The sequence below is a fragment of the Papio anubis genome, chromosome 9 (assembly GCF_008728515.1).
Source record: "Papio anubis isolate 15944 chromosome 9, Panubis1.0, whole genome shotgun sequence".
In the NCBI taxonomy this organism is placed as follows: domain Eukaryota; kingdom Metazoa; phylum Chordata; class Mammalia; order Primates; family Cercopithecidae; genus Papio; species Papio anubis.
The window spans coordinates 26391976-26416515 of NC_044984.1; the positions used below are offsets into that span (position 1 = coordinate 26391976).

The window sequence follows — 24540 nt, forward strand, 5'->3', positions numbered from 1 at the left end:
TTACACACATATTTACTATTACCAGTGCTCTTCATTCATTTGTACGGATACAATCTATATCTGGCATCATTTTCCTTTTGTTGAAGGGCTTTTTAAAACTAATTTTTGTAGCCAGGCATGGTGGCTCACACCAGTAATCCCAGCAGTTTGGGAGGTCAAGGTAGGTGGATCACCTGGGGTCAGGAGTTTGAGACCATCTGGCCAACATGGTGAAACCCCGTGTCTACTAAAAATACAAAAATTAGCTGGGCGCCCGTAATCCCCGCTAGTCAGGAGGTTGAGGCAGGAAGATTGCTTGAACCCAGGAGGCAGAGGTTGCAGTGAGCCGAGATCGCTCCACTGCACTCCAGCCCAGGCGACAGTGCAAGACTCCATCTCAAAAACAAAAAACAAAAACCCAAAACTATTTTCTGTGATTCAATTCTACTGGGGATGTGTTCTTTTAGCTTTTTATGTCTGAAAAAAAGCCTTCATTTTGTAAAGATAGTTTTGCAGAGTATATAATTATATACTGACAGTTTTTTCTCAGTACTTTAAAGATGCTGTTGAAATCTGGTTTGCGTTGTGCCTGACAAGAAGTTGGCTGTCATTCTTCTGTATTTTTCTACAAATAAAATCTTCCTTGCCCTATTCCCAGCTGTTTTCAAATTTTTTTAAAAATCTGGCCAACATGGTAAAACCCCATCTCTACTAAAAATACAAAAATTAGCTGGGCGTGATAGCATGTGCCTGTAGTCCCAGCTACTCGGGAGGCTGAGGCAGGAGAATTGCTTGAATCCAGGAGGTGGAGGTTGCAGTGAGCCAAGATCGCACCATTGCACTCCAGCCTGGCGACAGAGCAAGACTGTCTCTCTCTCTCTCTCTCCCCCCCCCCCCATATATATATATACATATAGTTTTTAATCATTTTTGTATGATCAACCTTTATGTAGTTTTCTTAATTTTTCTTTTGTTAAAGTACGTTGTGCCTTATGGCTCTGCAAATTTGTAGTTTAAATTTGGAAAATTTGAGCCATTATTTCTTTAAATATTTTTTCTGTTCCCTCTTCTCACCATCAAGTGTTTTAATTCCATGTGTTCTAGGCCACGTTAGGTTGTCTCATAACCCATAACTCACTGATTTTCTGGGCTTTTTTTTCTTTAACTCTTTTCTTCCTGTGTTTCATTTCAAAGACTTTCTATCACTATATCTTAAAATTCACTAATATTTTGGTTCTGTGGTATCTGATATAACATTAATCCCTTTGAGTGTATTTTTCATCTCAGACATTGTAGTTTATGTCTGTAGAAGTTTGATCTGCGTCTTTTTTCTATTTTTCGTATCTCTCCTAAATGTACTCATGTTTTTCTCTACCTTCTTGGACAATAAAATATAGATATAATAACTTTTAAAATAACTTTATCTACTAATTCTATCGTCTGATCATTTCTAATACTGCCTCTATTTATTTTTTTGTTTTATTTTTTTAATTTAATTAATTAATTTATTTATTTATTGAGATAGAGTCTCACTCTGTCACCCAGGCTGGAGTGCAGTGACGTGATCTTGGCTCACTGCAACCTCTGCTTCCTGGGTTCAAGCAATTCTTGGCTTTCCAAGTAGCTGAGATTATAGGCACGTGCCACCATACCTGGCCAATTTTTTTAGTATTTTTAGTAGAGATGGGGTTTTACCATGTTGGCCAGGCTGGTCTCGAACTCCTGACCTCAGGTGATCCCCCAACAGCCTCCCAAAGTGCTGGGATTACAGGTGTGAGCCACTGCACCCAATCTTTTATAAGCATATAGACCGTTGCTTTCTGCTTCTTTGCATGCCTAGTAATTCTTCATTGAATGCCAGACATTGTCAATTGTACCTCATTTGGTTTTGAGTATTCTGGAGACACTTGTGTGTACACTTAAATTCTGAGCTTTGTTCTGGAACACAGTTAAGTTACTTAGAAGTGGTTTGATCCTTTGGAGGCTTGCTTTTAATCGTTGTAGGGCAGGACCAACGCAGCCTTTAGTCGAGGACTAATATGGCTCCACTATTGAAACAATACCTTCTGAGTAGTCTATCTGACGGCTTGTATATTACAAGAGTTTTCCACTCTGCCAATTATTCTCAGCACTGCTTGATCTTTAGAGATTGTTCTGCCCACTTCAATCTGCTCTGATTTCCCTCCCATTTCAAGTAGTTTTATCACACCTGTGTGCTAATCAGTGCCTCAGCTGAAGGCCCAAGTGGGGCTTTCTCAAGTGGGAAGATCTCTGGAGCTTTTTCTCTGTGCAGCTCTCTCCTCTTCAGCACTCTGCTGGGCAAATCTAATCCCTGTGGCCTCCCTGAGCTTCTAACTTCATCTTCTCAGCTCGTGGAGACCACCAGCCTTCTCCTGCATCCCCTTTCTCTGACTTGAAGTCCAGAAACTCTTTCCAGGAGTAATCTGAAGTAACTATAGAGCCCATCTCACTTGTTTCCCACCTGAGGGATCCGTGTCCTGCACTGTCTGTTGTTCAATGTCTGAAAACCATTGTCTCATATATTCCTTTCAAGTTTAAAATTGCTTAAAATGGGAGGCTAAATCCAATCCCTGTTACTCCAAGTTGATTGAAAGCTGAAGTACCCAAAACATTAATAACATTCTAATTTTCAATGGATTTCCTTATCTGCCTGCAAACCCACATTACATCGTGTCTCCAAAAGGGCAAAGACCTTGCTTATATTATTCTCTATGGTAATCACCAGCATTCAGCATAATACCTGGCACACAGTAAATGCTGAACAAATACCTTCTGAATTAATGTTGTAAAGTATTTGTGCCAGAGAGCTTTACAGTTTGCAGAGACCTGTAGACCAAAAACTAGAAGGTGAATATGAAACTAGTCTCCTTTTTTCTTTTACAACCCTCTTTACCTATGCTTCCGTTTGTATTTTTAACTTTTTATTTTGAAACAATTATAGATTCATAGGAGGTTTCAAACATATATATATATACAAGAACCCTTAGTTTCAGCATTCCTGAATGGTAACATCTTGTCTAACTTGAGTGTACCATTGAAACCAAGAAATTGACATTGGTACAATCCAGAGAGCTTATTCAGACTTCACCATTTATACATGCACTCATCCGTATGTGTATAGTTCTATGCAATTTTATGAGAAGTGTAGCCTTGCATAACCATGACAATCAGATCCTCAGCTGAATCATTGCATAAGACGCACTTATGTTACCCCTTTATACACACATTTCCTCCCACCCATCCCTAACCCCTGGCAACCACAAATCTGTTCCATGTGTCTATAATTACGCTATTTCATGAATGCTACATAAGTGAAATCATGCAGTTTGTCCTTCTGAGATTGGCTTTTTTTTTTTTTTTCACTCAGCATAATTTTTTTGAGGTTTATCCAAATTGTCGCATGTATTGATCTTTCCTTCCTTTTCATTGCTGAGTAGTCTTCCGTGATATGAGTCTATGCAGTGTGTTTAACCATTCATCCACTAAAGGACAAATGTGTAATTTCCAGTTTGAGGCTATTATGAATAAAGCTACTTTGAACATACATGTACTATGGGAAATAAGTCTTCATTTCTCTGGGATGATTACCCAAGGATGAAATTGCTGGGACGTATGGTAAGTCAGTTTTAAGTTTTGACAGGAACTGCCAAACAATTTTCCAGAGTGGCTGAAACCTTTTGTATTTCCACCACCAATTTATGAGTGATCTAGTTTCTCCACATCCTCACTAGCATTTGGTGTTATCACTATTCTTCCTTTCTTTTTTTTTTCCTTTCCTTTTTTTTTTTTTTTTTTTTGTTTTTATTACTTCTTTTTTTTTTTTTTTCCTTTCCTTTTTTTTTTTTTTGCCATTGTGATAAGTACGTAGTGCTATATCATTGTAGTGCTGGTTTGCATTTCTCTAATGGCTAATGAGTGTTGACCATCCTTTTGTGTGTTTATTTGCTATCTATGTAGCCTCTTGGTGAAATTTCTATGCATGCCTTTTGCTCATTTTCTAATTGGATAGGTTTTTTTTTTTAACGTTGAGTTTTTTTGAGATTTTTATATAGTCTAGATACAAGGCCTTTGCCAGATATGTGTTAAGCAAATATTTTTCGCAGTGTGTAATTTGTCTTTTCATCCATTTAACAGGGTCTTTGGCCAAAGTAAAGGTTTTAATTTTGATGAGGTTCAATGATCAATTTTCCCTCTTACAGATTATACAATTGATGTTAAGCCTAAGAACTCTTTTCCTAATCTTATGTCCCCCAAATTTTCTGGGTTTTTTTTCTAGAAATTTTATAAACTTACATTTTAATTCTTTTAATTTTCAGCTCCTGTGTCCAGTTAGGCCTCATATCTCTTTAATATTACCTAGATTACTTAGAGTACTTTTTACTTTTTTGAATTTCATTTACTTCCCATTGCAATACAAGCATTACCCAAGCATCCTTTTATATGGGAAAGGTATTTCATTTTTGAAAGATCAAAATTACCTCCTCTCTTGGGTGATTTTTCTTAATCTGCAGGACTTAGTCTCTTGGTCTGTTTGCAGCTTATTAAAAGACATGCTGACCCTGAAGGGTCAAATTGACAAGCTGGAGGACCGGGGCCTTGACCTTGATCAAGGGACAAACACTGAGGTAAGCTAGAGACTTGGCAAAGACTGAGAGGCTGGGGATTTCTGTCACTTCTTCCCCTACCACCCTTCTATTGTTAATAGGCAATAACAAGAAGTAAGACTCATAAGCAGGAGTGCTCTCTGCTGGTCACTTCTGAGCACCCTTTTCCTGAGTAACACCACTTTTCTCTGATGACACAAAAAGCCTAGACTTTTCTACTTTACCTAGAAACTCGGTTACCAAGAAACTCTATCTTGATGCCACCTTAAGATGAGTGCCGGCCGGGCGCGGTGGCTCAAGCCTGTAATCCCAGCACTTTGGGAGGCCGAGACGGGCGGATCACGAGGTCAGGAGTTCGAGACCATCCTGGCTAACACGGTGAAACCCCGTCTCTACTAAAAAATACAAAAAACTAGCCGGGCGAGGTGGCGGGCGCCTGTAGTCCCGGCTACTCGGGAGGCTGAGGCAGGAGAATGGCGTAAAAACCCGGGAGGCGGAGCTTGCAGTGAGCTGAGATCCGGCCACTGCACTCCACCCTGGGCGACACAGCGGGACTCCGTCTCAAAAAAAAAAAAAAAAAAAAAGATGAGTGCCTTAATGGAGAATTGATTTTCTTAGTCTTTGTATGTCAGCACCGAACAGCACAGAGAATACATCCAGGAAATAAAGATTTGTCAAGAACTGCATCCTTAGAGTGCAAGGAATCTACCTGTGTTTGTCTTGGATCCTCCATGAAGAATTCTTGTGTTGGTTTTCACAATCTCTGAAGTTTTCCTGATGTTGTGTCTCCTCACATTTCTTAAAGACTCTTCTCAAATAAAGGTTTAATTTTCCATTTTCTTTCTTTTTTTTCTTGAGACAGAGTCTCACTGTATTGCCCAGGCTGGAGTGCCATGGCATTATCTCGGCTCATTGCAATCTCTGTCTCCCAGGTTCAAGCAATTCTCATGCCTCAGCCTCCTGAGTAGCTGGGATTATGGGCGTGTGTCACCATGTCCAGCTAATTTTTGTAATTTTAGTAGAGATGGGGTTTCATCATGTTGGCCAGGCTGATCTTGAACTCCTGGTCTCAAGGAATCTGCCCGCCTCAGCCTCCCAAAGTGCTGGGATTACAGGCGTGAGCCACCCCACCCAGCCTAATGTTCCATTTTCTTATTAGTAATGGAATATTAGAGCTGAAAGGTAGAGATCAACCTGTGACACAAGTTAGATTTCAGAGTCCTGTCTGATAGTTTTTCCGCTGTGAAGAAAGGCCCCTGAAAAAGAAAAAAGTCTGTGTCTAACGCCCTCTTTTAACTGAAATTGCCAGCTTCAATTTTAACTCAAGCCCAAGAGTTTAAATTCAATAGATTTTGGAAGCAGTAAAGGAGAAAAGTCTCTTTTATTAAAGGAAGGTATTATTTATTTGGACCTCTAACATATTAAAAGTCACTTACAGATCAGTGCAGATCTATTTCCTGGGAGAAAAATTACTTTTAACTGATAGAGTCCAACATTTTGAGTCACAATCTTATTTTGCTTGAGTTGAAAGAGGTTTCTTTTTACTATCTTTGGGCTTTGGAAATTGCAAACTATAAAAAAGGGAAGAGGACAAAGGCCAAGAAATATTCTGCTTTAGAGAATTTCCTCCAAAATCCAGCTGTATTACAAAAATGTAGATTTCAGTAGCAGGTGAGGGGAGGGAGGGAGGAGTATCAAAAGACTGAGGAGAAAGAGAAACACGCACATAAATGAAAATGAGATATTTTTAAAGGGAGGAGCTTAGAATAATATGCAAAAGGAAAGCATCACACATATATATGGAAATTCTCTGTGCTGGGGATACACCGTTTTGTATACACATCAAAAACAACAAAAAAGCAAGCACAAGCTTTAAAACTAGAAACAATCCAAATATCCGCCAGTTGCCATATGGATAAGCTGCAGTACGTGTACATGATGGATACTACTCAGCAATAAAAATGACCAAACTTCCGATTGACTCAACAACATGAATGAATCACACGCATTATGCTAAGTGAAGGAAGCCAGATTCAGAAGACTGCTTATGTACTTTGTGCTTCTGTTTATGTAACTCTGAAAAAGGCAAAATTGTAGGAACAGAAAATGGATTAGCAGTTAGTTACCCAGGTTTAGTGGAGGAAGGGGGACGGAGATTGACAAAGGGGTATAAGGAAATTTAGGGACTGATGGAAATAGTCTGTATCTTCTTATAGTGGTTATTACACAACAGAATGCATTTATCAAAATTCATAGAACTGTATACTTTAAAAAGTGAGTTTTACTGTATGTAAGTTATATCTCAATAAATATGTCTTTAAAAAAATGGCACAAGTTCTGTCTCAAGAAGCCTACAGTCTGATGGAAAAGGCTACATAAAAACAAATGTGGTAATATATCTAAAGGTGCAACTTTAAATATAATTGTTGGCTGAGTGTGGTGACTCACACCTGTAACCCCAGCGCTTTGGGAGGCCAAGGGAGGAGGATCACTTGAGGCCTGGAGTTTGAGACCAACCACGGCAACATAGCAAGACCCCTATCTCTACAAAATATTTAAAAATTTAGCCAGTCATGGTGGTTCATGCCTGTAGTCCCAGCTACTCGGGAGGCTAAAGTGGGAGGATCACCTCCTGAACTCAGGAGGTCAAGGCTGCAGTGAGCCGTGATCAGTGAGCCACTGCACTCCAGCCTGGGCAACAGAGTGAGACACTGCCTCAACAAACAAAGCAACCAATAAAAAACAAAAACAACAAAATAAATAAGTAAATTGTTACAGAAGCAAAGTTAGTAGCAATGGCTGTAGGCTTACTCTGGTGAAGGGAAAAGTGAAGATTGTTAGAAATAGGTACAGGAACAGCAGATAAAATGTAAGAAAATTAAAAGAGGAATAAGTTAATAAAATTAAAATCATATCACACATATTGGCTCACTTATTCTTCATAAAGAAATGGAATAACTAAGAAAGGCATGAAAAGGGAAGGAGGGAAAATTGGTAAACTTATTTTTTGAAAAAGCAAAACAGAAACAAAAGCATTTGAAAGAACTTCAAGCTACAGAAAGGGCTTTGAGGTGGCCTTTGGGTGTTATTTGGCCTAATATTGCCCAAGCCATGAAACTTTCTAAAATCTCCATGTGAATTTCTGGACTTCCGTTCGGAGACTGACCTTGTCCCAGTTATCTTTGATAAAAGCTGTATGAAGATGTTTACTCTGTAAATAAACTAGGATATCAAATAAAAGGTGATTGTCACAGCACAGCTCCTCTCTAAATAATTAAACCACCCAATTCAGGGATTGGTGATAATAAACGTGTTAAAAAAATAGGTATACTGTACATTCTCTAATTCACCTCTAATCTGCTTGAGGATAAATATTCTTGTTACTTGTATCTAACTAGCATGATGCCTAGCTCAATGGCCATTTACATAGGATGTGGTTATTATACATATATATAATGTATCATATATATATATATCTCTTTTTTTTTTTTTGAGATAGTCTCATTCTGTTGCCCATGCTGGAAGACAGTGGTGCCATCTTGGCTCACTGCAACCTCTGCCTCCTGGGTTCAAGTGATTCTCATGCTTCAGTCTCCCCAGTAGCTGGGACTACAGGGACACACCACCACAGCTGGCTAACTTTTTTGTATTTTTTTGTAGAGTTGGGGTTTCACCATGTTGGCCAGGCTGGTCTCAAACTCCTGACCTGAAGCGATTCACCCACCTCGGCCTCCCAAGTGCTGGGATGATGGGCATGAGCCACTGTGACTGGTGGCATGCTTATTTTAACAATTAAAACATTATGAAATGATTTCATATAAAAATGAAAAATAACCCTCCTCCCTTAAAGGCAAACACAATGAACATTTTAGTATATTTATGTTCTTCCAAATGTTTATACATATATTTACACATTGTTGTTTTGATGGGATCGTATTATATATATATTGTTTTGCACCTGCTTTGGCACTTAGCATTTTTTCTTCAACAATTTTCTATACTAGTAGATGTCATTTTACTTTTTTTCACTCCTAATAATGCAAGGCTTGATATTTGAATTTTTTTCACTCCTAATAATGCAGGGCTTGATATTTGAATTTATTAATTTTATTTTGTTGGATATTTGGGACTTTATAATCAATGTTTGCCATTACAAACTATGCCTCAGAAATCCATGCCTTTGTTGCTCTTGCAAGTACTTCTTTAAGCATCTATTTCTGAGGCTGGGCACAGTGGCTCACACCTGTAATCCTAGCACTTTGGGAGGCCAAGACGCATTGATTGCTTGAGCCCGGGTGTTCAAGACCAGCCTGGGCAACATGGTGAAACCCTGTCTTTACTTTTCAAAAGAAGACATACATGCGGCCAAGAAACATATGAGAAAAGGCTCAATATCACTGATTATTAGAGAAATGCAAATCAAAACCACAATGAGATATCATCTCCCACACTGGTCAGAATGACTGTTATTAAAAAGTCAAAAGAAAAACAGATGTTGGCTGGGTTGTGGAGAGAAGGGAACACTTATACACTGTTGGTGGGAGTGTATTTAGTTCAACCATTGTAGAAAGCAGCATGACGATTCCTCAAAGAGCTCAAAGCAGAACTACCAGTCGACCCAGCAATCCCATTATTGTGTATATATCCAGAGGAATAAAAATCATTCTACCATAAAGACACATGAATGTGAATGTTCATTGAAGCACTATTCACAATAGCAAAGACAGAATCAACCTAAATGCCCATTAATGACAGATTGGATAAAGAAAATGTGATACATATATACCATGGAATACTGTGCATCCATAAAAAAGAATGAGATCATGTCTTTTGTGGGAACATGGACGGAGCTGGAGGCTGTCATCCTCAGCAAACTAACTCAGGAACAGAATATCAAATACCACATTTTCTCACTTATAAGTGGGAGCCAAATGATGAGAACTTATGAACACAAAGAAGGAAACAGACACTGGGGTCTACTTGAGGGTGGAGGGTAGGAGGAAAGAGAAGAGCAGAAAGGGTAACTATTGGTTACTGGGCTTAATTCCTGGGTGATGAAATAATCTGTACAGCAGACCCCCATGACATAAGTTTACCTATGTAACGAACCTTCACATGCACCCCTAAACCTAAAATAAAAGTTAGAAAAAGAGAGAAAGAGGCCGGGCGTGGTGGCTCACACCTGTAATCTCAGCACTTTGGGAGGCCGAGGCGGGTGGATCACGAAGTCAGGAGATCGAGACCATCCTGGCTAACGTGGTGAAACACCATCTCTACTAAAAAATACAAAAAAATAGCCGGGCTTGGTGACAGGCACCCGTAGTCCCAGCTACTCCGGAGCCTGAGGCAGGAGAATGGTGTGACCCCGGGAGGCAGAGCTCGCAGTGAGCCGAGATCGCACCACTGCACTCCAGCCTGGATGATGGAGCCAGACTCTGTCTCAAAAAAAAAAAAAAAAAAGAGAAACCTCATCTTACAAAAAATAAAAAACGAGCTGGGCATGGTGGCACATGCCTATAGTCTCAGCTACTCAGGAGACTGAAGTGGGAAGATCACCTGAGCCTGGGGAGGTGGAGGCTGCAGTGAGCCATGATCACACCACTGCACTCCAGCCTGGATGACAGAGCGAGACCTTGTCTCAAAAAAGAAAAAATTAATTTCTATTAAGTGTCATCTTTAGAACTCATTTTTCTTGAATCCTAGTATACTCTTTTTCCTGCTATACCTCTGCTTTTCAGGGTATCCTGAACATCTCTTAGTGGATGATTAATTTAAAACCTTTAAAAGCATTCTTTACTTGTGACATGTACAATTGGCATTCATCTCTTAGAAGGTGATGGTTTGCTTTGAGTTCGTGTCTTGTGCTTACTGACAGAAACCAGCCAAAACCATCTGTTATCTCTACCTGGCAACCTACAGGAGACATGGAAAGAGAAGAAGAACCAGATCTTTTTGTGGACAGCTCTTTTGCAAAGCCATTGGGCCTGAATATTCAATCTGACATGATGAGGACCTAGATTCACAAATTCTAAAGTTTTAAATACTTAAAAGAAATATTTTCTCAGAAACATAACTATGTTTCTTCAACTTGTGTCCTGGTGGAAGTTTTTTAAGGAGCAAGGAAAGAGTAATGAAGAGAGAGAAGCATGATTTATTATTAAGTGCTGTTGTGTAAATGCATACTTCTAAAATATTGAAAATAATCTTGTTAATCTTATGGTTATACCACTTACAATCTGCAATTTCTGATTACACCATGAATTTGCTCTAAGAGGAAGAAGTTTACAGAGTAAAAGTAAACTTCAATGAACCACTTTATAAGGTTTGTCAAAATAAGTGAGATTTTGTTTTACAAATCAGAAAAATACAAGTTTCACTTTACCCAGAATTGTGGATTGTCTTTTTAGGTGAATGCTTGTAATGAAGTTTATGAATTAAAGAAGAAAGTCATGGAAAGTCTGGAGGTAAGATTTCAGTTGCACAATTCGAACAATGATAAAATCAGATAATTTATATCTAAATACAGGGGTCATTATTTGCCTAGAATGTGACAGTGCACCACATACTAGTCTCTTTCTTTTTAAATTTATTTTATTTTATTTATTATTATTATTATTATTTTACTTTAAGTTCTGGGATACATATGCAGAACATGCAGATTTGTTACACAGGTATACATGTGCCATGGTGGTTTGCTGCATCATCAACCCGTCATCTACATTAGGTATTTCTCCTAATGCTATCCCTCCCCTTGCCCTGCACCCCTCGACAGGCCCCGGTGTATGGTATTCCCCTCCCTGTGCCCATGTATTCTCATTGTTCAACTCCCACTTATGAGTGAGAGCATGTGGTGTTTGGTTTTCTGTTCCTGTGTTAGTTTGCTGAGAATGATGGTTTCCAGTCTCAAGGCCTTCTTCCTCCCCTTTGGCCTTCTGTTTGGGCCAACAGAACATTCACAATTCCAGTGTACTCCCAAGCTTTCACACCCCTGTGCTCCTCCTACTTCTCATCCTGCCGTCTGGTGCTTGCCCTTCGTGTCTACATATTACCCGTTCTTCAAGGCTCAACTCACAGGTCATCTGTTCATCAAGACCTCTCCTAATTTCCATTACCTCAAAAAATAACTCCATCTTTGAACTCCTCCCACAAGATCTTACACATTGAGGTAAATGTGATTGGGCAAATGAGGTAACACAAGAATGAACGTATCAACCTGTCAGCTGCTCTGAGACCGACTCATCCCACCTATCTCGAGTAGATCTCCCCATCACCAAACCTCAGACACTCTCTGTTCCCACACCCTATTTGTTTTCTCTTTAGCATGTATCCTAACATGTAATATAGAATGTATGTATGTGTTTAGCTGTTTATCACTTGCCCCCAGCCCCGGTAATAGATTGCATTCTTTGTCTATTTTGTTAACACTGTATCCGAGAACCTGTTAGCAGTAGTCACCCAATAAATATGCTTTGCATAGATGAATGAATTGAGTAGAGGAATTCAGTACAAGGACATCTTCCTACATTGATAATCTAGTGGTTAAAGATTAGCAGGTGGGTTTCATTTAGTTTTCTACCGTGGTGCTACTTTACACTGTGAATGTGTAAGTCTCCTTCTATTCAAGATGCACCTGCCAATGATCTGTTCATGGGACCTACGTGTGATTTCTAATGTGAGCCCCCAAGGTGATCCAGAGGAAAGCACTCTGCATTATCTATAGTAAGACTTGGAGACATTTAGAATTTTCTTTGAGGTACTTGATGGGTCTTTTTTTTTCAGGACCTTTGCAAGAACGTGAAACTGCTGAGTGCAAAGCTGAGGATGTATCAAATGGAGGGAGAGGACACCGACTCTCACAGTTCTGAAGAAACAGATATGGAAGAGATGGAGACCCTGCTTCCTCAGGCCCCAGCATCCTTTTTAGTGCAGAACTCTCCTCCTCCCAATACAGTGTGGTAAGTCAGAGCAAGGGGCCATTCAGGGCTGGATGACGGCCCCAAAATGTATGGATTATGCTAGGATTGATTTTGTTCAAGTGTTGACTAAAATGTTTTGTTTTATTTTCTTTTTGTAAATTATCTATGTTATTTAAAAGTCATAGGATTTTTCTTATTTAGATAAAGATCTATTGGATTTGATATATAGATTGCTTTCTTATTGCTTTAGATAAATCTAAAGATTTAGCTTTAGATAAATATATCTAAATATAGAAGATAGATCTTCATAATCAAAGCTATATGACCAAAGACCTCTTGTGGGTGGCTATTAATGTTAATTACGTTTTTAGTTAGTCTGTTCCTTTTTGCCTGAAAACTCTTTCGAACAACATTAAGTCAATACTTTAATTTTAAATTTCCTTCCATGATGGCTGCAAATACAGAGAAGCTTCTCTATATATCTCTATAGAGATATAGAGACTTATCTCTGTATAGAGAGATATAGATTTATTTCTATCTACATATCTGTAGATAGATCTATAAAATCTATATCTATCTAAAATCTTAAAAGATGGTATCTATACCCGATGAGGCAGCCGCCTCCACCAAAAGAACATAACTGATAAGAAATTTGAAAAGTTTTGTTTGCTGGGCAGGATGTCTTACCCTTGGACAGTATTGGAAACACACTACCAGCAAATTCTGGCTCTTTGGATCCTGTTCAGGAGATGCCACACCATCATTTATACCCTGAGAAGTAATTTCCTCTAAGGAAACATTTTTGATTCTTTATCTCCAACCACCAACCCAGGTAGAATCTCAGCTCTGTCTTCTATCAAGTCCTTTGCCCATTTTAAAGAATTGGGTTATTCTTTTTTTTGCTGTTGAGTTGTAAAAGTTTATGTGCACACCTTGCACATAATCCTGTCAGAGAGCCCATGGCATGTTATTGAAATTAAATTGTTTCACATCTGTCTTCTCCTAATACTCCAAGGGATACACAAAAGCACGAATCTTGTCTTCGTAGTTTGGGGACTTGATGTATACAAGATGCTCATAATGCTCAAAGAGATGCATGCAGGCCACCTCATGTTGACCATCATAGGAGAGAGCCTGTGCTGCCTCTTTGAATTTACAGGATATGCTGTGCTCAGGTTAAACCATGTAGGACATTGGGGGACCCAGTTTGACATGCATATTGCTCACCTGCAAGATAAATTTCCAGCTTATCTAACAGTTTCACCTCCTGTTGGAAATCTTCAGGCCTTTTATAAGGAATCTAAGAGGTTTGCTACTGAGGAGGAATTTAAGAAATGAGCATATCAGTGTGACATTCTGTTCCAGAGTAAAAACCCAGTTATTATAAAAACTTGAAAGTTTATCTGTGATATCTCCTGCCAATAGTTTAGTAAAATCTATGATGCTCTGGACATCTCTTTAATAGATAAAGAGTAATCCTTCTATCAAGATAGGATGAATGATGTAAAGGAATTTGATGATAGATGATTTGTCCAAGTGGATGATGGCAGAAAGTTTGTGTTGGTCCCAGGATGTACCATTAACCATGGTAAAATCAGATGGAGGCTGGGTGTGGTGGCTCATGCCTATAATCCAAGCACTTTGGCAGACTGAGACAGGTGGATCACTTGAGCCCCAGGAGTTTGAGACCAGCCTGGGCAGCATGGTGAAAACTTGTATCCACAAAAAAAAAAAATCAGTGACGTATGCCTGTACTTTTACCTACTGGGGCAGCTGAGGTGGGACTATCACCTGAGCCCAGGGAAGTTGAGGCTGTGGTGAGCCTCGAGATCGTGCCACTGCACTCCAGCTTGGGCAACAGAGTGAGACCTGGTCTCAAAAAAAAAAAAAAAAAAATTCAGATGGCGGTTATAACTATGATGCATCTGATCTGGCTGCTCTTAAGAAAAACTGTTTGAGGAAAAAGCAGATATGGCAGATATGGTTATCTCTGGGTGAACAGTGGACAATCTCTGCACTTCCAAAAAATATTTGCTGCTGCTCAAAAGATTGGTTGGTATGACCCTAAAGTAACTCAAGTCTCCTATGCTGGATCTGATGTGTTGCTAGGGGAAGACTAGAAGTTTGATATAGTTCAGATGAAAGAGTTCATCTCATAGACCTGGAATAAGAACTAAAGTGATCCATGAACAAATTGAAAGAAAAAGTAAGAGACAAGGTCTTAACTGCAGAGGAATTGAAGGCTGCTTAGACATCTGTTGCTTATGGCTATATCAAGTAAACTGAACTTTCCCATAACCAGTTGAGTGACAATATCTTCTCATTTGACAAAATGCTAGATGATAGAGGAAATACAGCTGCTTACTTTTTGCATGTTCACTAGAATCTGGCCACTATCGATGAACAGATGCTCTAAAAAGCTGCTTGACAGACCAAGATTATTTTGCACCATGAGAAGGAATGGAAACTAGGCCGGTGCATTTTATGGCTCCCTGAGATACTACAAAAAATTTTAGATGACTTACTTCTGCACACTCTTGTGGTTCTATATATGAGCAGTCAACGACTTTCACAGAGTTCTATGATAGCTGTTATTGTGTGGAGAAACATTGACAAGACTGGAGAGGTATTTAAGGTGAACATGTGGTGTATGCTGCTGTGTGAAGCAGTAGATGCTGTCATGGCCAAGGGGTTCAATATCCTAGGACTAAAACCTGTCCAAAGGCTATAATCCTGCTTAGGTTGGAACAGTGTATGTTTTTACCACAGTGGTCACTAGCATCGTTTGCTTTTTTTTTTATATAAAACCATGATATGAACACAAGAACGTTTGCCAACTGTGAAAAAAAAATAACTCTTACAACTCAACAACAAAAAGATAAACAACCCAGTTTGAAAAACAGGCAAATGACTTGGATACACATTTCTTCAAAGAAGACACACAAATGGTCAACAAGCACATGAAAAGATGTTCAGCATCATTGGTCATTAAAAAAACGTAAATCAAAACCACAATGAACCACAGTGGGATACCACTTAACATCCAGTAAGATGACTACAGTAAAAAAGACAGACCATAACTAGCATTGGAGAAGATGTGGAGAAATTGGAACCCTCGTATATCACTGGTGTGATTGTGAAATGGTGCAACCACTTTTGAAAACAATTTGGCAGTTTCTTTTTTTTTTTTTAATTTATTTATTATTATTATACTTTAAGTTGTAGGGTACATGTGCATAACGTGCAGGTTTGTTACATATGTATACTTGTGCCATGTTGGTGTGCTGCACCCATCAACTCGTCATTTACATCAGGTATAACTCCCAATGCAATCCCTCCCCCCTCCCCCCTCCCCACGACAGGCCCCAGTGTGTGATGTTCCCCTTCCTGAGTCCAGGTGATCTCATTGTTCAGTTCCCACCTATGAGTGAGAACATGCGGTGTTTGGTTTTCTGTTCTTGTGATAGTTTGCTAAGAATGATGGTTTTCCAGCTGCATCCATGTCCCTACAAAGGACACAAACTCATCCTTTTTTATGGCTGCATAGTATTCCATGGTGTATATGTGCCACATTTTCTTAATCCAATCTGTCACTGATGGACATTTGGGTTGATTCCAAGTCTTTGCTATTGTGAATAGTGCCGCAATAAACATAAGTGTGCATGTGTCTTTATAGCAGCATAATTTATAATCCTTTGGGTATATACCCAGTAATGGGATGGCTGGGTCATATGGTACATCTAGTTCTAGATCCTTGAGGAATCGCAATTTGGCAGTTTCTAAAACAGTTAAATACAGAATTACCATATGATTCCACAATTCTACTCTTGGGTGTATACTCAAAAGAATTGAAGATGTATGTCCACACAAAAACCTGTACACAAATGTTCATGGCAGCATTATTCATAATAGCCAAAAAGTAGAAACAATCCAAATGTCCGTTAATTGATGAATGGAAAAACAAAATATGGTGTAGCCACACAACGAAGTATTATTCAGCTGCAAAAAAGAATGATGTACTGATACATACCACAACATGATCTTAGAAAACATTATGCTCAGTGAAAGACAGCCAGACACAGAGGGATATCCAAATGATTCCATTTATGTGCATGTTCAAAGTAGGAAAATCCATATAGATTCAAAGTAGATTCACGGTTGCCAGGCACAGAGTGTTGGGGAATAGGGAGGTGGTGACTGCTCCAGGGAATGGGGTTTCTTTTGGAGGTGACAAAAATTTCCTGGCATTAGATAGTGGTGATGGCTACACAGCCTTGTGAATAAACCAAAAGCCTCTGGATTGTACAATGTATAGGGTGAATTTTATAGTATGTGACTAATAACTCAAAACCAACCAACCAGACAAATAAGTAAATAGGTGAATGCCTTTCACTTACTGCTTTATTGTGTTATATGGGAGGATTATAATCAGGTTGAATTGCTCATCTTTTTCTCACATGATTACATTCTAGTTAAGATTGCCCGAAATTTTGCCCAATCTCTTGTTAGAGAACTGGAAACATGTTGGTTTAACTACAGCATATTTGTACACTAACATTTTGAGGAATTTTGCCTTATGGATTAATTCAATCATTATGAATCGATTTTTGCTGGTTTTAGCTTCACAAGGTGGCCTTTTATTGATAATGTCCCCAGTCCTTCAGTTTCCTTTATGGTCATCCGCTATGTACTGACCATAAATAATGTGGAAATATTGGAAAAGATCAAAGGTTTTACACTTAGCAAGGTTTGAAAATTAAATAAATAGTATTCAAAAGTTAAAGGAATATTTTTTTCTTTACCAAAGATGTGTAAAATAAATAAAATTATTAGTGACACATTTTTTTGGTTCTGTACAGGTGATATGAAAAACCTTATTTTAATTTAGTTACCTATGATTTTTTTCCAAAGAAAAATGTCTGGGCCTTTTAAAATGAATATCATGCTGAGTAATACAAAATTTAAATTTTTAAAAATTATATTGATTTGTAAATAAAAATCAAATGATTCATTACTGCCCAGAAATAAATACAAATTTAACTATACCAAGAGTATTTACTGTAGGACAGAAAAAACTAGATGAGTAGACTCTAAACATAAGGAAAAAATTAAACTAAAAACTAAGACAAAATAAAAAGAATGAAAGAATAAATGGAAGAAAGGAGAAAAGATAAAAAAATATATCTGGTTATATTTGGGTGATGAGATTATAGTTTCTTCATTTCTCTGTTTTCCAAATTATCTTTGCTTTAGAAAATTTGTTTTACTTTCCAAAAACTTAATGTCAAAATGTGTTTCTTTGAAAATGCCATAGTTTAGTATTTCCAAAGATGACTGGTTTTTTAATTTAGGAAGAACAGTGTTTATTTACTAGGTATGTCTTTGTAGTGAGTTGTTTTTCTTTTCATAAGAAAGAACAAATTGCCTTTGGTGCTCCTTGAAGGCAGGACACATCTGCTTCCTATTACCAGCTCTCTAAGCCCTTCCTAACAGAGTATCTTAAGAATATTGGCTCTTTAATAAATGTGTGAAGCGAAAGCAATTATGTGTATAACTGCCAAGTGATAGCCAGTGGGTATAATAGCAAGAAACTTGGCTCTGGTTTATAAAACCACTGAGTTAGGTCACAAAATCGATCCATAGCTAGCTTTATGCTCTAGATTTTCTCTTCTGATGTATTATAGATGGTAATTATCTCAGGTCATTGAATTATCTATGCCATTTCTTCTTTGTGTTCTTCTAGATTTTCTACCCTAATATATTACATTTATAACTATAAAATAATCATGGAAGGACTTAGAATCATATAAATAAAATATATCATAGGTGTAACCCAGAAGGAGGGGTCCTCAAAGATTTTAAAAAAACTTCTATTACTTTACAAATAAAAGTCTGGTGCCAGGACAAAAAGAGCTCTGAATTCCCTTTATCACATTATACTTTGTGTCCTGTGGATAATCTAACTGCCTGTGCCTTTATCTGCTCAAAAAGAGACATCATATACCTCATGAGCGAGGTAAAGATTGCAATAACCTGCTAGGATGTGAGAAGGACATTTCAAATGAAAGAACCCCACGATATCCAGGGGTTTTATTGTTTCATGGCTATAGGATCTTGAAATTCCAATGCCAGACCTAGCATGGACATAAATAAGTGCTCCTCCATTCCAAGTTGCTGCTTTTACAAATGTAAACCGAAGTCATGGGAAAATTACTTAGTTGAAGTTTTAAAGCTACCTGGGTGGAGATGCCAGGAGCCTATCAATGTGATTATTTTCAGAATTTGGTTAACACAGATGTTTTCTCTCTTTGTAGGAAATGTGCACTGAGGATTTTCATCATGTTTTATGTCCTCACTGTCACTGGACTTTTATGTTACATACTATTTTTTGGTGCTACATTTCTCTTTGAAAGGGTGCTTCTGAGAATGCTTGGGTGCCCCACCACATGGGACCTACGGGAGATGATAGAGCCTTTCTTGAATTCAGAAGTGGAAGCCTTGCTACCCTCCTAAAGATACAGAAGATACTGTCACCCTACTGGCTTTCTCCCCAGTAAAGATTGTGGCTGTTCCTGTATTGTGGTGGCTAACTTATTTTTTAGAAAATACTGTACAAGGTGTTTGTAAAGAACATTGTAATTACACAGAAATTGATTGATTCTGGAAAAAAAATGAAAACAGCTTATCTTTACCCTTATGAGTCACAATGCCTTCTTGAATCATTCCACAGTTCGTTGAAAACATTTTCTTCAAACTACTAGCCTTCCTTCTCCCCCAACATGGGGTACATTGAGACGCCAAAGTATCTCCCGTGGTTATCTTCTCCATTTTGACCTCTGATGTCTCAAAAAAGAAAGCATAAAATTCTTTCCCCTCCACTGTAGCCGATTTTACTTCAATTGATTTGGAGCCCTATTTTGGAGATAGTTGGCATTTCTTGGATTTTCTCCTTAACATTTATTTCTACTTTTGATAATAGCACCCAAAGTTTGCTTTGAAAGAACTATCCCCAGCGGACCTAATTATAGGCGGTCTTTCAGTCAGTGTCCCCTATCTTCTTATTAATAAGAACTGGAAATATGTTGCATCAGACACTCTCTATAAGTGAGAATTTTAAGAAGAATCACACAAAAGAAGGAAATGATTGGAACTTCGATTTTGTAAACCACTCCATATCTTTTTCTACTTAAATTAGCCAGACTGGTTCTGCTGCTTACAATCAAAGAAAGTCTAACTGATACAGTAGAGAATTTTGAATGTCAGACTAGAGTGTTTTATCCCTAACTTTGTAGGTAATGGGAAAATGTTTATTTTTAATATAAAAAATAGTTATAATTAAAATGTGCAAAAGTAATATTAAATAGAACCATAAAGAATAAATTAGAGTAGGAGGGCAGATGGAGTGCAAGAGTGGTTAAAAAGCCATTCAGTGGTACAGGTGGGCCAAAGAGGAAATGCAAAGACCGTGAATGAAGCAGACATTATGAGGTTGAATTTTATGGTATTTGGTTGTGTAATGGACGAGGAGAGGAGTTGGAAGGCTGGTGGCCAAGAGATATGGAATACGGTCCCAGTTCTCCTCATATTTGACTGGATCTTGAGGATTAATAATATTTTCATGGCAGAGATGACAAAAAGGCATTTCAGAGAAAAGAAAAACCATGAGTAAAATTTAGAAGCTGGGAATATAAGACAGAGTTAGGAAAGCTGGTACAGCATAGAGCTCACCATACCAGTTTGTACAGTCTTTAGAAACAAACATTATGCCTCATTCATGTTTCTGGTCTCTGGAATAGTGATTCACAAATGCTGGCCCATTGATTGGATGCACCAGAATCTCTTGGGGAGCTTTCTACACTAGAGACTTCCCCCATTCCCAGATATTTGGATTCAGTAGAGCTAATGCAGGATCCAGGAACTTTATTTATTTATTTGAGACAGAGTTTCACTCTTGTCATCCAGGCTGGAGTGCAGTGGCGTGATCTCAGCTCATTGCAACCTCCGCCTCCCAGGTTCAAGTGATTTTCCTGCCTCAGCCTCCAGAGTAGCTGGGATTACAGGCGCACACCACCATGCCCAGCTAATTTTGTATTTTTAGGAGAAACAGGGTTTCACCATGTTGGCCAGACTGGTCTCGAACTCCTGACCTCAGGTGATCTGCCCTCCTCGGCCTCCCAAAGGGCTGGGATTACAGGCGTGAGCCACCATGCCCAGCCCAGGAACTTTATTTTTAAAAATAAAAATTCAAATTGGGTAACCAATGCCTTGATACACTGTAGGAAAATGCAGGGCACATAGTTTGTATGGACTTGATAAATACCCGTTGAAGTAAATTAAACTATGTGGTTCTTATCTTTGCAGCCTCCCTATCACCTCGCCTCAGTGCTATATTCAGTATTTATCTGTTCAATAATTTCAATCACAGCCATTTTTCCAATGCCCCCATCTTCCCACACCCTTGAAATAATTTTCAACCCCTTTACTATCTTATTTTTATGTTCCAGCAATCACTGGGCCATGCCAATTTCTTCTACAGATATTTTTCTTAGATCAGCCCTGTTGTTTGCATTTATATTGTTACCATTTTTAATAGGTCTTGCCATAGAGATGGATCACTGTTGGCTCAATCCAGCCTGTTGTTTCCACTTCCACGGATTGCCATTATGTACACAGCTGCTGAAAAGAACGGACTCCAATCCTCACTTTTATCTTGATACTCTGTAGCCAGAAAACTAGGCATATTGGTTGCCAGAAATATGCAATTTGTTTTCAAGTGGTTCTCAAACTGTGATATTTAACAGAATTCTAAAAAGAGGCATTTAATTATACATTTGTCTCCGCATCACCTCCAGAAGTTCTGATTTTAAATCTGGAATGAATCTCTGATATCCTGTATTTTAATAGATTCCCCTAACGATTCTTATGACTCAAAGTTTAAGAACACCATGCTCTATGGGCAAAAGATACCTGGGATTACAGATTAGCTGAGATCCCATACAAGGTTAATCAAGGTTCTTTGGGAGCAGGGTAAAAGGGTGAGCATGAAAGAAGTTCCAGGACACACAGAAAGGCAAAAAGCCAAAAGCTCTGGGAGCAATGACTAATATATTCAAAAGGTCTCGTGATAGGGACTATGCTGACAGATCTTAAAAAGTCACAGTTATCTTGTTTAGAGATACAAGGACTATTCAGACAAATTTATAGATAGAACTTGGTGTATGGTTTTTATAATCATCAGGTAAGTTCCCATAACTAGAAACAGTACTGGCTGATTTACCTATAAATCCCAAAAAGAAGTAGTGAGTTTAATAAAGCTCAAAATCTTGTGATAGTCACATAACACTAATGACAAAGTAAGTTAGAGAACTAGATTGTTTTAAAGAATAAATTAATATTTTCTAACTTCCAAGACATATTCAATTAAGATTTTGACTAAGATGGAATACTTTTCCCTGGGGGATGAATATCTTTGAAGTAGGCATGGTAATGTTTTCACATCAATTTGTTTTCAATTCGTCAGCATCTCAAGCTGGAAAGCTGGAAGTCACAGTACTCTATTGAGAGAGAGAAACATTTAGTGAAGTACTGAAATATTAAGAGGGTATGAATGTCTATATGTGGTAATTCAGCTAACTGCTTTTGGTTGGTCAGGTCGAGTTTTATTTCAGATATTTTAATGCCATATTCAATTGAGCCAACTGCTGTACTCTAAACCGTTTGCTAAAAATGTCTGAATCACTGCATAAATATGGTTTTGGTTTTGGACTAAGAGGAGAGAACACGAGTTTCACAAAATCTCCATTTTTCATGTTTTTAGGTGAAGACAGCTATGCTGTAGTGAAAGGAGCTTTTAACTTGGATTTAAAGTTGGGTTCAAGACATGATCCACTGTCAACTGTGTTTGGATGGGATCAGCTAATCTCTCTCCCTAAAAGGGGATCCAAGCCACCATTCCCCATCTGCTGAGAGTTCATAGCTAAGACCCTACCTTGGACTTGGCCTTAGTCAAAGACAGTTGTCTCACCTAAGGTTCCTCTCCTTCCCTAAGGGTAGTCTGCATCCAATGCCTAACCCAGGGTACCTTTTCAGAGGGCCATCCTAGCCACAGAGCTCCTGGTGGGGTCAGCTGAGGCCTCTAGTGCAATCATATCACATTTCATCTCCATCTGCCCAATTGTGCTTCTACCGTCCCCTCCACAGGTGTCCACCATGTGAGTGTCCCCCAGTAAACCTATATGCAAGTCTTTGTCTCAGAGTCCTTTTCCCAGGGAACATTACCTGAGACACTTGTGGAAATAAAGACCAGTCAAATGAGAAGAAGCAGAGGCTGTTTATTCAGAGCTTGCAATAGCAAAGGAGTCCATCAGTTGCATTTTGGCGGAGACTCAAAGGTAGGCAGAGGAGTGGTAAAGCTTTAGAGTGGAAAAAAGGGAAGGTTGGATACGCCCTGATTGGGACATCCCAGGTGATTGATTACAGGGTGCATATTTGACTTACTCTAGTTGATCCTATGTTGGAAGCAGGGACAAAAATTAGGGGAGCTGCCAGTTATTCCTCACGATTTTGTTTACACCTATGTAAATTGAGAAAAATAATACCTGCCTCATGAGATTGCTGGATTAAAGAACTTGATGTTTAATAGGTTTTGAGTATTATTATTATTATTACCATGAATAATATTTTTAAACATGTGAGATTGCCTTAATTAAGAACTTTGAGTTTGACCTAATAGTGAAGAAATGAATTTGAATACACTTTCTGATATAGCTTAAAGTGAAAATAAGTGAACCACAAACCATGAAGTCTTGCTTGACTCCTTCCTTTTTCATATTCCACTCTCAGTCTGTCAGGAAATCTTGTTACTTAAAACACATGCAGAATTCAACTGCTTCTCACCACCTCCCTGATACCAACTGCCTTTGCATGTCACCATTGTTGCAAAAGCCAACCAACTTTCTCTTCGTTCTCCTGATTCCACCCTTGCCCACATATAATTCAGCAGTCAGAGTGACACTGTTTTATAATGCAGGTCAAATCATGTGACCTTTCTGCTCCAAACCCCTTCAGTGGTTTTCCACTTCTGTCAAAGTAAATGCCAAAGTCCTTTCAACTACCTGTATTTGGCCACTGCCTTCTGTTAGCTCTGTAACCTCATCCTATTCTATTTGTCCTCTCAACCACACTTCTCAAGTTCCACTGTTCATCTTGCTGTTCCTGGAACACATCAGGCACACTCTGGCCTCCAGGGCTTTGCCCGGGCCAGCCCCTCTGCCTGGAAGTCTCTTCTCCATGGCTTACTCCCACAAGTGCCTTCAAATCTTGGCTCAAAGGTTATCTTCTTGGCTCTAATAAAAAAGACAAATAATAGTAAGTGTTGGTGAGGATGTGTAGAAATTAGAATCCTATTGTATTGCTGGTGGGAATGTAAATAATAGAGCCACTTTGGAAAACACTTACTCAAAAAATTAAATATAGAGTTACCATATACCTTCAGCAATTCCACGCCTAGGTGTATATCCAAAAGAATTGAAAATATATATCCACATAAAAACTTGTATGTGAATGTTCATAGAGCAGCATTCATAATAGTCAAAAAGTACAAACAATTCAAATATCCATCAACTGATGAATAGATAAACAAAATATGGTGAACTGATACAATAGAGTTATTATTCAACCACAAAAAAGAACAAAGTATTGATACATGCTACAACATGGGTGACCTTGGAAAACATTATGTAAAGTGAAAGAAACCAGACACAAAGGTCTACATATTGAGTGATTCCATTTATATAAATGTCTAGAATATGCAAATCCATAGAGACAAGGCAGATTAATGGCTGTCAGAGGTCGGGAGGAGTGACTACAAATTGGTTTGGAGTTTCTTTTTGGAATAATGAACATATTCTGAAATTTGATGCTGTTGATGGTTGTACAACATTGTGACTATACTAAAAATCACAGAATTATACACTTTAAAATGGTGAATTTTTAAATGTCATCTTCTTAATAAGGCCCGT

At 38.5% G+C, this 24540-nt stretch overlaps 1 protein-coding gene and 1 pseudogene across 1 annotated transcript in view; both read left to right on the forward strand.

Annotated features, from left to right (window-relative positions):
* SMCO2 (single-pass membrane protein with coiled-coil domains 2) overlaps positions 1–19097 on the forward strand; it is a 37731-nt gene extending 18634 nt beyond the window's left edge. The window contains 4 exon segments of the mRNA XM_017945761.1: positions 4538–4625; positions 11012–11068; positions 12384–12559; positions 18835–19097. Coding sequence (XP_017801250.1) covers positions 4538–4625; positions 11012–11068; positions 12384–12559; positions 18835–19033 — 520 coding nt within the window. The 3' untranslated portion in view covers positions 19034–19097.
* On the forward strand, positions 12569–15712 carry LOC103875690 (annotated as a pseudogene).
* Positions 19098–24540: the final 5443 nt, after the last annotated feature.